At 34.0% G+C, this 13,635-nt stretch overlaps 3 protein-coding genes across 6 annotated transcripts; 2 read left to right on the plus strand and 1 right to left on the minus strand.

The window, feature by feature from the left end:
* Positions 1 to 575: 575 nt before the first annotated feature.
* Positions 576 to 2,143, plus strand: LOC114260404 (histone H2A). The gene is made up of 2 exons (XM_028200497.2): positions 576 to 1,016; positions 1,718 to 2,143. The coding sequence occupies exons 1-2, from the start codon at positions 810 to 812 to the stop codon at positions 1,958 to 1,960; spliced, it is 450 nt and encodes a 149-aa protein (XP_028056298.2). The 5' UTR covers positions 576 to 809; the 3' UTR covers positions 1,961 to 2,143.
* A 2,935-nt stretch (positions 2,144 to 5,078) lies between these two features.
* Positions 5,079 to 8,946, plus strand: LOC114260405 (glycine-rich RNA-binding-like protein). 4 transcript variants are annotated; one of them, XR_014350183.1, is made up of 5 exons: positions 5,079 to 5,331; positions 6,404 to 6,472; positions 6,559 to 6,665; positions 6,793 to 6,958; positions 8,375 to 8,946. XR_014350183.1 is itself a non-coding variant. In XM_082904389.1 (5 exons), exons 1-4 carry the CDS (start codon positions 5,235 to 5,237, stop codon positions 6,838 to 6,840), a joined length of 321 nt encoding a protein of 106 aa, XP_082760515.1. In that variant the 5' UTR covers positions 5,079 to 5,234; the 3' UTR covers positions 6,841 to 6,855; positions 8,375 to 8,946. The 4 variants fall into 4 exon arrangements, 2 of the variants coding, with proteins under 2 accessions (XP_082760515.1, XP_028056301.1); XR_014350182.1 differs by lacking the exon at positions 8,375 to 8,946 and adding an exon at positions 7,539 to 7,821; XM_082904389.1 differs by having other exon boundaries at positions 6,793 to 6,855.
* A 20-nt stretch (positions 8,947 to 8,966) lies between these two features.
* LOC114260407 (organelle RRM domain-containing protein 6, chloroplastic) lies at positions 8,967 to 13,142 on the minus strand. Its single transcript, XM_028200502.2, has 4 exons — positions 12,987 to 13,142; positions 12,837 to 12,905; positions 12,589 to 12,695; positions 8,967 to 9,407 (listed from the first exon to the last, which is right to left on the minus strand). The coding sequence occupies exons 1-4, from the start codon at positions 13,021 to 13,023 to the stop codon at positions 9,336 to 9,338; spliced, it is 285 nt and encodes a 94-aa protein (XP_028056303.2). The 5' UTR covers positions 13,024 to 13,142; the 3' UTR covers positions 8,967 to 9,335.
* Between the last annotated feature and the right edge of the window lie 493 nt (positions 13,143 to 13,635).

Here is a 13,635-nt window from a genome sequence, read left to right on the forward strand (position 1 = left end):
GGGTTGGTTTGGGATGTCCTAAAAAAGTGTACTTTTTGACTTATTGGTGGGTTTGTGTTGGGTTTGGGTTGGGTTTGATGTGATGTATTAGAGAGGTGATGTGATTTAAATAAGATAGTGACTTTTTGACTTATTTAGTACATGCCAAACTAGCCCAAAGTTTCACTCACTGTTTCTTTGGTAATAATTTAGAAAGGGAGATTGATAGTGTAAGGGGTTTAGTGATCTCCCTGAGATTAACTTGGCTGAGTTTTGGGTAAAATTAGAAAAATAGTATGCGGATTGAATCTATTTTATAGGAAAATTTTATTTTATTTTACTAAATATATATATTTGTTTTAATTTTTTTAATATAGAAATAATTTTTATTTTATTTTTTTATATAAAAATAAATTAATAATCTCATCACTAACAATCTCTCCCACTACCATCAAAACAAACTCACTTTTATTTAATTTCTTCATTAACCATTCTCTCACTAATAACCAGACCTAATCCAATACAAACAAACACAAACCGCTCAATAATAAGCGCAAAATCTTTAAGTGCAAACCCGCTCGTCATTGGTCTATTTCGAAGCACACGGATCGAGTCACAAATCGCCCACCACCGTCGATCAAAGAAAATATCAACGGTCAAAATCAATCGTCACACAAAGCAGGTAGGACTATATAAACAAGACCGCGTCAGCAGACACTCCACGCCAATCCGAAACGCTCCTTTTGGACAATTTCTAGGTCGGAGTGGATTGTTAATATTCTGTTTTTTCAGGGTCAGAATTGTCTTTTTCGACCTCGGAATTTACACAGATGGATGCCGCTAAAGTAAAGAAGGGTGCCGCAGGGAGGAAGGGCGGCGGTCCGAAGAAGAAGCCGGTTTCCCGGTCCGTCAAGGCCGGTCTGCAGTTCCCGGTCGGAAGGATCGGCCGGTTCTTGAAGAAGGGACGCTACTCTCAGCGGGTCGGAACCGGCGCTCCGGTCTACCTCGCCGCCGTGCTCGAATACCTAGCTGCTGAAGTAATCTCTCTCTCTCTCTCTCTCTCTCTCTCTCCGTATACATAATCATTTGTTCTGGATCTGTGAGTGGATTTGGTTTTGTTGTTGAATTTGGTGGTTTTCGTTGTCTCTGGATCGGCTTTTGTTGTTTTGGATTTCTTTTTTGTGCTGTTTGGATGCTAAGAAAATGAGGTAAAATAGAATAGTTTTTGATCATTTTTAACACTCTTTTCGCTGGTGCTTTTGCATTTTCTCTAGCATCTGTTTGGTATTTGAGACATTCTAAGACTAGAATAGGAATTCTTTCTGATTTCTTCAAATTTTCTCGATTAATTTGCTGTTTTGGATTTATTTGTACTGTTTGGATGCTAAGAAACTGAGGTTAAAAAAAGAAAAAAAAATAATGATAGTTTTTGATCATTTTTAACACTCTTTGGCTGGTGCTTTTGCATTTTCTTTCGCATGTGTTTGGTATTCTAGTAATTCCATGACCAGAGTAGAAATTTGTTTCCGATTCCTTCAAATATTCGCGATTGGTTGAAAATGTCATTTCTTCAGTTATCGAACCTTCTGCTGGAAAGCTGAAAACACATCAGCAGAAGTCATTAGATTCAAAAATTGATTTTTCTTTCATTTTTCTCTGTTTTCTCAGCTTACGATACCTAGGGTAAATTGAAATTTGAACTCTTTCTTTCTTGCTAATATTTGTTGTTTGTTTACAGGTACTTGAATTGGCGGGAAATGCAGCCCGTGATAACAAGAAGAACAGAATCATCCCTAGACACGTTCTTCTGGCAGTGAGGAATGACGAAGAGCTCGGAAAATTGCTGGCTGGTGTGACAATTGCACATGGTGGTGTTCTTCCAAACATCAACCCTGTTCTCTTGCCAAAGAAGTCTGACAAGGCCACCAAGGAACCCAAATCTCCATCCAGGGCCACCAAGTCCCCCAAGAAAGCTGCTTGAGCTTTATCCTCTCACCCAAATTCATTTCCCTCTGTATGTATATTTGGGCTTAGAACAACTTGTTTGGCTGATTTTTAGGGGAAATTAGTGAAAAAGTGTGTCATGGTTTTTACTCTGTTTATGTTAGGATTTCCTATTGATTCCATGGATGAAATGAAACCACTCGTTTCTTTTGTTTGGTTATTTGGTTTGCCCGTCAATCATAGTTCAATTTTCATTTTCAATGGTCATCAGCTTTCTTGATGGGTTTTGTGGGTTTTGTTTGGAATTGTTACACTACAAATTTAGAATGTTTACTCACTATCTTATTAAGAATTATCAATCCATGATTTAAATTTGTTTCATACATGATTTCATATAAACATGATTGGGAATGAGTTGTATTCAGTTGTCGATTTAAATTTGTTTCATACATGAGTTATTTGTTCAACCAGTAACTTTGTTGTTCCAATCATTTTATTAGTTGAGTATTAAATTGAGGATATGATAAATCTTTCAACCAAATTGAAGATGATTGTGATTTTTCATAATTTTATTGTTTATAACTGTTAGAATTGTATGTTATTTTTACCATTGAATGATTGATTGGATGTTAGGTCGGTTGTTTCCTTAGATGATTGTCTCCTTGTAAAAATTTATGAAAGACTTACACTAGCAGGTCTATTGATTGGATATTTGCCTATTGCCTAGTTGATTGATGTTTTAGTGAAAATTCAAAATCTTCTATAGAAGCATGTGACATTAGATGGAGGTTTTATTTAAATTTTTACTCAAATTTAATAAAAAAAAATACATCGCTAAAAATGCTCTAAGAAATTTCAATCAGTCATTCCTAACATTATTCACTGTCACAATCATTTTCTGGTAAGAATTTAATAGTAAGTAATAATAATGTTACATATCATTAAATTTTTATTATTAACACTATTATTAATGATATGACAAATAAAAAAAAAAAATACTAAAACACAAAACACATGTAGATTCACTACTACTACATCTTTAATGTAATTATTAATTAGTGATCTGCATTAGTTCCTAGTAAGAAAACTCATTTTCTGGTAAGAATCTAATAGTAAGTAAACTTTAACTGACTAGCATTTCTAGATTGTTATTTGGTTGGTTGGTTGGTTGGTTGGTTTGGGTGGTGAGAATTGGATTTGGAATGGCATTTGATTGATTAGATGCTTTATTAGTGGGAGCAATAGTGTGCAGCTTTTGGCTGTCTCACAACTTGTTTAGTGGGGAGATTGATAACTCGTTTGGTGAGAGATTTTTTAGTTGAAAAAAATAAAAAAAGTTTACAAATTTAGTTTTGTTGGTAAAATATAAGAACATTTTTAATGTTGTATCAAATTTTTTATTAAATTTAAGTAAAAATTTAATGAGAAGTTTGATCTGATATGGTGCACTATAACATAAAATTTAAATTTTTTTATCAAATGTCTGAATATGTTTGTTTATTCGAGAGAATGTTTGGAAAGATCTCTAAAAATTAGATTTAGATAAAGAAAGTACAATTGCCTGACCTAATGGTCACTTATAAATTTGATGAATGATAAACACTCAATTCATTTGATAAAATATTTGATTCTCTCACCATTTGACATCAGTTTGATGATAATATTGGTGTTGATATTTCTTTCTTTTTTTATCAAATTTAAATTTGATGAAACATCTGATGCAACGTTAGGGATGGTCTAACATGATACATATTAATTAATTATTTATTTTTTTAATAATTATTTATTTAATTAGAAAAATTATTCTAAATACATTATTTTTTTAAATGAAAAGTCACAAAAAATATCAAATTTCTAAATGGGCATTGAGATATGGGTTTTTTGCTTTTGCTGTGAAGCATCCCTCTTTCACTTGTTTGTAAAAAACAAATTGAAAATTTTGATTCTTTTATTCCTTTCACCTCTCTGATTTGTGCATTATGCACACACACTCTCTTTTGTATGTGTAATTGGGGATTCCTGTTCAAATGTATATTTTTTCATCTGCAATTGAATGGCAGGCTTGATAGGGGTTATTTGGATTCATGTTTTGAGAAGCTAAGAATAAAAATGGTTTTAGAGATTTTAGAATTAAAAAGAAGCGTGGATCGAGCCAAATAAATTATAGTTCAGACTTTGTTTGAAAATTTTCAAATAAATTGTTTTATTGCTTAAAAGAAAAGTGATGCAAATGTGTTTAGCTTGTTTAAATAACCTCTGTTTAGCAACTTGGGTTTTGGGTTTTTTTAGCTATTTTCACAAAAGACAAAATAGGTTATTTTAGCCACAAAAAACAAAACATTACATCCAACCCATAATCATTACACTTTTCTCTCACAAAAAAAATCATAAAATCCAAAAAATCAAAAAGCCCTTCCCAAACCAAGCTTTTTAGCCCAGGCTAAAATAGCCAAAAAAATCAAAAAGTCAAAAAGTCAACCCACTTCCCAAACCAACTCTTAGTTTTCCACAAACAAATATATATTTTTTTTATAAGAATGTTTGCTAAACAAACAAACTAGTGTTTGGGAGAGTAAATCCTAACTAATGGAGAGACAGTTGGATTTTATCTCGTATTTAGTATTTGTTTTGTTCTAAGAATTTTGATTCATTCTTTTAATTTTATCTCCTTTATTAAAATGATTTATTTGTCTCGAAATGTCATTATAAAAGAAATGACGTGATTTATTAGTATATATATAATTATTCCTATAAAAATAATACGATAAGTTTTCACTAAAAAACAATTTATCATCTTTTTAGATTCTAAAAAAATTGCTAAACTTCACTTTATTTTACCTAAATTGTGGCATTAGGAAGTCTGTTTAGAACATAAACATAAATGAATGAGATTTTATAAAAATTATTGGTGAAATTCAATTCTTTATTAGTGAGTTTTAAATTTTAATTTTTTTTAATATAAAAATATAGGAAAATGCTATGGACCCCAAACAAATTACCAAATTTTCTACCAAACCTCTCACATGGGTGTGGGATCCACACAAATCAAATGTGTGTGGGTCCCACACCCATGTGAGAGATTTGGTAGAAAATTTGGTAATTTGTTTGGGATCCCTAGCATAACTCAAAAATATATAATCATTTTAAACATTAATAAATTAAAATCACTTAAAAATGGGAAGTCATGATAATGAGTTCACCCAGACCAGATTAGTTTACCAGGGGAGTTCTCTTGTTTGGCCCTTCCGGATATTTGCGCCGTTTGCTATTATGCGCTGTACGAAGGGCGAGGGGAGTGCACGTTAAGTCAGATGCAGTGTGGGAGTGGTGGTCTTCGACTCTCTTCTTCGTCCCCCTTCGCTAGATGGCTTATATTGCGCCATTCTTGCACCAAATTGTTCGTTGGAGGTCTCTCTCTCTCTCTCTCACTCTCATTCTTTGATAATCGCTAATCATAGATTCATAATCTTCGCATTCACAGAATTGTATGCATACTTGTTTTTTTTTTTTTTTAGAAATATCAATATATGTTTGAGATAAACTTTGGATTCAGCCCTTAAAACGCACTTATCTATATTTAGTTAAGAACAATAAAGTGAAGGCATTTTAAATCAACACTAGGCAAATAATTTGGTATAGTTGTACATCTTCCAATGGAATGAGTTTAAAAAATCTGTGTTGAGTTAAAAAAGGATCCATATCTTCCTCAAATTTGAAAAATGCCCACATGAAGTTCACAATTTTTTTATTTTTATTTATATTTTTTTTCATTTGATGATTTAAGTATCACATGATTCACATCCATAAATGCCTACAGAGGTTAGAGAAAGATTTAGGGGCAAGCTGCTAAAATAAATCTGAATAGTGGGGTGTAAAACAAATATTTTTTTTTTGGGGGGGGGGATAAATTAGTGGGTGTAAAACAAATTGACTGCCATTGAAGGATCAATTGGCATTTATGATTAGGCAACAACGGTGCAGGTTGAGAAGTGGGCAGTGGTCGCGGTGGAAATGGTGGCAAGGTGGTTTTAAGTTGTTTCAAGATAGATAATGGACTGACGGTCATTTTGAAAACAAACCATGGTAGTAGTGAATTTTAGAGAAGCGAGATTGCCTAATTTTATCTGTGAGTTTTCTTTTTGCTGAGGGTTGCTGGCAATCTTCTTGTTGATTGCCTAAAAGATGTTTCTTGTAAAGAAAGCTCAGCAATTGCCAAATTCATAGATTATTTTTGATACTGTTAATGTGAGTAATATTTGTACAGTCGTGATACTGGTCTTGTGTTTAAATGAGTAAAAATGCAGCAATATCCTGAACAATGTATTACCTGTGCTTTGTAGAAAAGTAGAGCAGTGGATGCTATAATTCTTTGGTAATAAAACAACAATTATAAAGTGGCCTTGTTCTTATTACTACCTTCCTAAACTTGGTATTAGAATTTAAAACCAAGTTGTGTGAGCAATACATGCTTTCGTTGCAGGGCTTTGTTATGATACCAATGAAAGTGTTCTCAAGGATGCTTTTGGACAGCACGGTGAAATAATTGAAGGTGATGTAACATGACTCACAATATCCTTGGGATTCTATATACCTGTGAAATTCATCTAAGGCAATTTACGTTGTCATACTTAGCAGTGAAAGTTATATGTGATCACGTGACCGGAAAATCAAAAGGATATGGGTTTGTGCAGTTCAATTCTGAGACTGCAGCTGGCACAGCCTTGAGGGAAATGGATGGCCAGGTACATTTTGAGTGACTTGACATAGTTTGTCACTTTGTTGTAAATATGAGGTAACTAGGTATTTTTTTTTTCTTTTTTCCAACAACAGTATTATTATATCTCAATTCTGTCTTATGCTCCATTTCAGTTATTGGATGGCAGATGTATACGCATTCAATATGGACGCAAGGGGTGACCACAAGGAACTGAGGTTTCATTCAATACTTAAGTAGTTTGAGTTCTGTTTTTTACTTAGGTGGTTCACTCACTTCCCACAAGCAATTCTTGATGAGTAGCTCAATTGTTAGTGATTGGTACAGTTCTAACCTCTACATACTGCATTGATGCTTCACCATGTTTTCCTTTGACTACTTCTCATGATTTCATCTATTGAAGAGTGTGAGTCAAACTGTTTATCATCCTAAAAGATGGGCATGTTCAATAACTCTGTCGTGTGCTATTGAATTTGGTATAGGCTGCATTAGTCAGAGATTATGTGCTTCTAATTTCTATGGCAGCTTAGTTGATGTTGTCAGATAAATAATCAGGCCTTAACGGTCTTCCTATGTCCCTTTGTTTAAAGTTCGTAGATTTTATATTTGGTGGTGAGGTTTGTTCTAGGGTCTATACATGTGGTTTTATTTTCTGATTTGGGTGGGACTAAACCCACAAACTTAATATCTGCGTTGATAGTCCTCTCATATGTTTGGCCACTGGACATGTGAGGTATGTATGAGGGGTGGCTGTTGATACAACCTTTTAGGCTGTGGATACAGGAATTTCGTTTGTTATATTTGATTTATGCTACCAAAACCCTAATTTGTATGTTAATGACAGTTACTATTTATTGGATATGGATGCTTGGTAACTCTATTTTTGATTTTATGTCAGCAGTGGTGTAATGGAGTGGAAGCAGATCAATGAATTGATTGGGTGAAAGGAAAATAATGATCCGGATTAAGATGTTATATTTGTTGTCTCTCTTCTCATTTCACCATTTTGGGCTGTAGCAATATGTGAATTAATTTTAAAGCAGGTTTTTTGTTTTCTCCCCAACAGTTGTATTTTCTTGGGGATCAATTAGTGATAGGTAATTCGAGTTTGTACAATTATTTAACCCGGCAATCAGAATTTCTACGACAAATTTTTAAGGCATTACATGTGCTGTTGATTTTCATCTCGTTTCTTCCACCATTTTGGTTCCCATTGATGTGCCACTGAGTTTGGTTTAAACTGATTCCCAAAGATGAATGTTTTCAAAGTTCTCATTGTTTTTTGTGTTTGAAAATACAATCCCTGAAAAGAGCTGCAACTTTTGGGTAAATGAGTTTGCAGTGTCCAGACTAAATGTGTATATATGTGTAGATTGTGTCCACTCTAAGGAAATTTGGATCCACATCCAAAGCAACTCTTGGTGGGAGGTCGGATCCGACCAATCTCTGTATGACTGGGTGTCCTCTAACTTCAAAATCAATAGCACTCTGTATGGATCTAATTGGTTTTTGGTTTTTATTGTTACTCTGGCAGATCTGGAAGGATCGCAACAAAATGGTTTTTGAAAACACTTTGAATCCAATCCAAAACAGCCTCAAGACCATTAGAGACTATGTCCATGAGATTGATGAGGCTTTTCAATCCCTTCTTCACCCCCAATTTTCTGTACCTAAACTAATTAAATGGTGTTTTCCCATTGCAGGCAAACTTAATGAAATGGTGTTTTCCCATTGCAGGCGAACTTAAGCTAAATACAAATGGTTGTTCTAAGGGAGACCCCGGCAGGCAGGATATGAGGGACTTTTGAGGTGCGAGACAGGAACTTGGTTATGGGGCTACCATGGCAAATTGGGCCACTGCACAAGTCTGGAAGCAGAAATTTGGGCAATATATCGGGGACTCACCATATTGTTTCAGAAAGGGGTTACCAATGTGGAAATTGAAACTGATTCAGAACAAGCCATGCACCAAATTCAACATGGTCCAAATCCAAATTCTCCTCTCAAGGCTCTCATTGAAATGCTAAATTTCTCCTCCAGAGGTGTCACTGCTCACTGCTCCATACATTGAGAGAGGGAAACAAAGTTGCTGATAGGTTTGCTAATCTGGGAGTAGCTCAAGAAGAACATGTAATGATTCTTGAGGATCCACCTGATGAAGTCACAGCTCTTCTCATAGATGACACAACTGTAGTGAGGGACTTACCCTCTAGATGTTGTTTTGAACTCCTTTTCTGCTTGTTTGCTTTAATTTCCTTTGAATAAAAAAAAATGAAAAAGAAAAAGAAATGGTCTGATTCAATTTCAAACAGGAACTGAAATCTGTAAATCCGTGAACCTAACTGCAGATTGCAATTCACTTATTTTGTGATCCACGCCCGAAGGAAACATTAAAAAACCTAGACCAAACCACCAAAACAGCCAAACTGGTTTGCGATTTTTTTGCTCACCCTACTTGTACTTCTATTTAACAATATGTGGTATCAAGCTCACAATTCCTAGGAACTAGACAATAGCAAACAGAGAAAGAAGAAAAAAATATAATCAGTGCAAGTTGAGATGGTAGCAGAAGTACATCACATAATTGATACCAAACTGTTATTTTACAGACTAAACATTTTATAGGGAGTGATTCCAATTTCCAGTACTTTCTCATTTTGAAATGGGTCTGCAACCGCAAAACACAAAATCTTTATATTCAGGAAGAACCTTCCTCTCCTTGCATCTTAGTCTTTGCAACTTCCACAAAGATCAGCTTTCCATGTACTATCTGTGCCAAACATCAACACAAGAATTAGCAATTAAAATCTGGAACTGCAAGAATTAAAATCTCATAGCAGCCAATAACAGGAAAATGTATAACCACAAAATGAGGACAAATTAACACGTTTAGCCATTATATTTCAGAATAGTATTGATTTTTGACTTTGTGTGCAAGGGGATTTGAACTTAGCAAAGGTTTATTTTTTCAATTCCCAACCACTTTGGGGGTAAAGCAGACGGGGAAAGAAAATGGATATTATGATTTTCCGAAATCTGTCTTGCTTCAAATATATACCAGGTGTTCAAACTTTGATATTGACAGAAACGAATATTATGATTGCTAGAAATTTGTTTTTATTCTTCTAATGAGTGCTTCAAATATGCATTTGGTGTTCAAATTTTCACATTGACATATGAGAGAGAGAGAGAGAGCAAGCCATTGTATCTGCACTTCTTGGTATTAGTAATCAATAAGGGGAATAAGGCAAGAAAAATATATGAGAGAGAGAGAGAGAGAGCTGAGATTACAACGATAAAATTGGGGGAGGATGCTACATACAACTGACTAAACTGGTTGAACTATCGATTCAAATATGAGCTCGGAATTTTCCTTCACATTCATACCCAATAGCCTACTCTGATCAAACAGATTACAATGTTTTTTAAAAAAAATTTATTTATGCATGTCTATTTGCATCTCCATGTGCAAAACAGAGGTGTGTGAGGGATTGTGTTGGACAATCTGATAAATATTGTTGGACCAATATCCTAATAGCTTAAGTCTTTGGGACACTTGGTACCTTAACAACACAAACCCTGTACAAGGTATTCAGTGAACCCCTAAAGGCTATATATCCAAGGATTCTACAAATCCACCCTAAAAGTCAACAAAACATGAAGTAGAAAATGGAAACAACTCTCTCATCCCTTCAATCTAGGAACAGGTGGCTCCAAACCTTCAAAAGACATGAAATTCCTTTCTCTCCAAATGCAACACATCAGACAATGGAGTAACACCCCACACTTTCCTCCCTCATCATAAAAGATCAACCATTGAAGAAGGCATCACCCACTCAACATCAAAGGCCAAGAAAATTATACTCCACTTCACAAGCCACAAGATTATGGAGAAGCTGATGGTTCACACTTTCTCTCCCCACTCTTTTGCATATACAACATCACCCCATAATACCCTTATGCCTCTTCCTAAGGTTGTCAATCATCAAAAAGACCTCGTGTGTTGCTGTCCACACAAGCAACACAACCTTGGGATTCGGAGCCTTAGTCCTCCAAATTGTTTCCAAGAAAAAGAAGGCTTAGATTAAGAAAAAGAATAAACATAGAACATCCCATTCTGTGAAGTTCTCCACGTCATCATGCCCTGATCTTGCTTTGAACTGAACAATTGTATAGCATTTCAAAACAGGCTGCCATGTAATCAATTTCATAGTTATGAAACAAGAATCACGTTGCTTAGGAGATGACAAAGAGTGACATTATCCACATTGAAGGTAACATTGGGAGATGAGGGAGAACAAATTAATTTGGTTTGAGATAATAAAGAAAGGCATATTAGCTTGCGGTTTAACTTATGGCCTTTGAAGGCTTTGATTGAGTAGGATGGTAAAACAAGATTCATGTAACCGACCTAAAATTGTTGGAGACATAGCTAAGTATAGAATCAATTTTCCAGTCTTACAAACCTCTCCCAAACCTAGATGTCCACACCACTTCCTTGGAGGAGAAGGAGAAATATATTTTCAGTGATGGTCCTTTGTCCATAGCAAAACAGTTAAGGTTTGGAAAAACCTTAATGGTCTATGTCCGCATGAAGAATCATGCCTATATCACACTTGACCTCCATTACCCACCTTTAAACAAACCTACTTGAATAACTCCTCCCTCAATGGTCTAGTAACTAACTTAAGCCTTTGACTACCCAATCCTCCCCCTTTAATCAACACACAAACACTTTCCCAATTCACCAAGTGATACTTAAAAGTCACCCACTAATGGAAATCCTTTTGAAGTTTCTCCAACATCCACACCATAAAACAAGGGACAGCTATATGATTTTTTTTCCTTATAGATTCATTGGGTTACCGATGCAAAAGTGACCATCACATTTCCTTGACAACAACAAATCCATGAACGAAAAGCAGAACATGATAAGAGACATATATTCCATGCAAGTATGCTGTTGTGCAAGATAATAATTGATAAGATTAACATTCATTTTAAATTTTAGAAACTAAAATCTTTCAAGTGAAATACTTTGGTCATGGTATGGAAAATTTTTAGCATTAAATCTGATGAGTATAAATATGAACTTTTATTATTTATTGTTTATCTTAAACTTATGAATGAATAGACAAAAGTAATTGCCTGACCCAAAGACAAATAAGTAATTGAGCTTTAAAAATTGTTTCTGTGCTGCAAAAAACTACAAATAAAAATTCGCTGTTTTTGGTGCAGCTTTATAATCATAATTCCACCCCTCCGTTTGCATGCATTGTTTGGATGGAATTTTGGAAATGTGATTCCACCACACATTTCAAAACATATTTCTCTTTCACGTTTGGCTACCCTCTCTCTTTCATCTTCTCCATTTTGAAAAGCAAAGGCTTTTGAATTTTGGGTCTATCCGATCATCCATCCGGACGTCCCCAGATGTCTAGCCGGTTGATCGGAACAATGTAAATTTTTTTTTTTTTGCAATTGCCAATTGCCAATCGCCAATCGTTATCAGTTATTTGGGAAAAAAAAAAATTATATTTGTTTTTGATATTTTTTAAATATAGAAATTATTATTTTTAAATCAAAATGACAATTTTTTTTGAATTGAATGTTAAAACGAGTTTGATTATGCGTTTTGAATAGAATTTTCAAAAGAGTTTTGAGCCGTGTGTTTGATTATGAGTTACAAATATTTCAATTAAGTTTTGAAAACTCTTTTCAAAATTCATAACCAAACAACTTTTTTTCATTTCATATGTCCCATCAAAAATTCAAACCTCAAATGCAAACTCTTAACCAAACAAATTTTCACTTTTCAAATCATAATTTTAAAACTTGCAAACTCAAAATACAACTCTATTCTCAAATTATAATTCTAAAACTCTAGTACACGCTAGTTCAAATTCTCCAATTAACTAAACATTTCACTCTGAGAGAGAGAGAGAGAGTACCCTGCCATTCATGGCCTTGAGTGCAGCCTGGGCTTCAACCTCTGACTCATATCTGACAAAACCAAAACCTTTAGGCCTTTGGGTTCTTGTGTCCTTAACTAGCCTAGCTGAATCACAAAAAATTGGCAAACCCAACAAATACAAATGCTACATCATCACCAAATTTCAACAAAATCACATCAAATCAAACACTAACTAACCGGCAAATAAAGAATCGAAAAAACCCACGAGGAATTAAGGAGCATTACCTTGTGTAACCACACCAAAAGCCGAAAACAACCTCCACAATTCTTCATTTGTAGTGTAATGTGACAATCCTACGTACAGAAAATCAAAGGGGCATCAAAATTAGGGTTTTTGAGAGAGAGAGAGAGAGAGAGAGAGAGAGAGAGACATACTGCTTACAAAGAGCTCGATAGGAAATCTTTTTGCCATTCGATGAGTGTCTTACAATTGACTCGAATGTGTTTGTGCGAACCCTAAAACCATCAATGGGGGTTTAGCGCGATTTTGTATAATTTTTGTTTTTATTTTTAAATGAAAAATCTTCTTTTGTAAATTGTTTTGATTTTTTTTTTTTAAATTTATAAAAAACGTCATTTGGCAGAGAAGGAGTTTTTTTTTAAGGTATATGATATCAAAATTTTATAAGATAAATTATATATAGTATTTTTATAGTAATTAAGTTCTCTTAATATTTTTACGGAAAAAATTCAACTCAAATTTTTTTGGCCAATTTAGAAAAATTTCATTTGACTGAGATAAATTTTAGATCGGACACAAAGAAATTTCATAAAGAGACCTTAACTAATAAAAAAAAATATCTTAAAATTTTTCTAATATATAGAGTTAGAGATAGATATTTCACTAATTTTTTTAAAAGAAATTCTAATTTTAAAAAAATTACTTTTATATGAAAATAAAATGATGCATGTTTCCGTGTTTTTAAATTTTTATAAACAGAAAGTATTAAAATGGCACCGAATAAGACTTTTATTTTAAAAAAATTTGTAAATCAAGTAAAATGAATATTTGAGACTCTTATGA

The sequence above is a fragment of the Camellia sinensis genome, chromosome 14, assembly GCF_055761805.1.
Source record: "Camellia sinensis isolate YWXY chromosome 14, ASM5576180v1, whole genome shotgun sequence".
Lineage (NCBI taxonomy): Eukaryota > Viridiplantae > Streptophyta > Magnoliopsida > Ericales > Theaceae > Camellia > Camellia sinensis.

Coding starts and splice junctions, on each gene's coding strand:
- LOC114260404 (XM_028200497.2), top strand. CDS start 810: ATGGATGCCGCTAAAGTAAAGAAGGGTGCCGCAGGGAGGAAGGGCGGC. Junction 1,017..1,717: donor TCGAATACCTAGCTGCTGAA/GTAATCTCTCTC, acceptor GTTTGTTTACAG/GTACTTGAATTGGCGGGAAA.
- LOC114260407 (XM_028200502.2), bottom strand. CDS start 13,023: ATGGCAAAAAGATTTCCTATCGAGCTCTTTGTAAGCA. Junction 12,696..12,836: donor TTTTGGTGTGGTTACACAAG/GTAATGCTCCTT, acceptor TTTGTGATTCAG/CTAGGCTAGTTAAGGACACA. Junction 9,408..12,588: donor TCAAGGCCATGAATGGCAGG/GTACTCTCTCTC, acceptor TGTTTGGCACAG/ATAGTACATGGAAAGCTGAT.
- LOC114260405 (XM_082904389.1), top strand. CDS start 5,235: ATGCAGTGTGGGAGTGGTGGTCTTCGACTCTCTTCTTCGTCCCCCTTC. Junction 5,332..6,403: donor CACCAAATTGTTCGTTGGAG/GTCTCTCTCTCT, acceptor CTTTCGTTGCAG/GGCTTTGTTATGATACCAAT. Junction 6,666..6,792: donor TGAGGGAAATGGATGGCCAG/GTACATTTTGAG, acceptor GCTCCATTTCAG/TTATTGGATGGCAGATGTAT.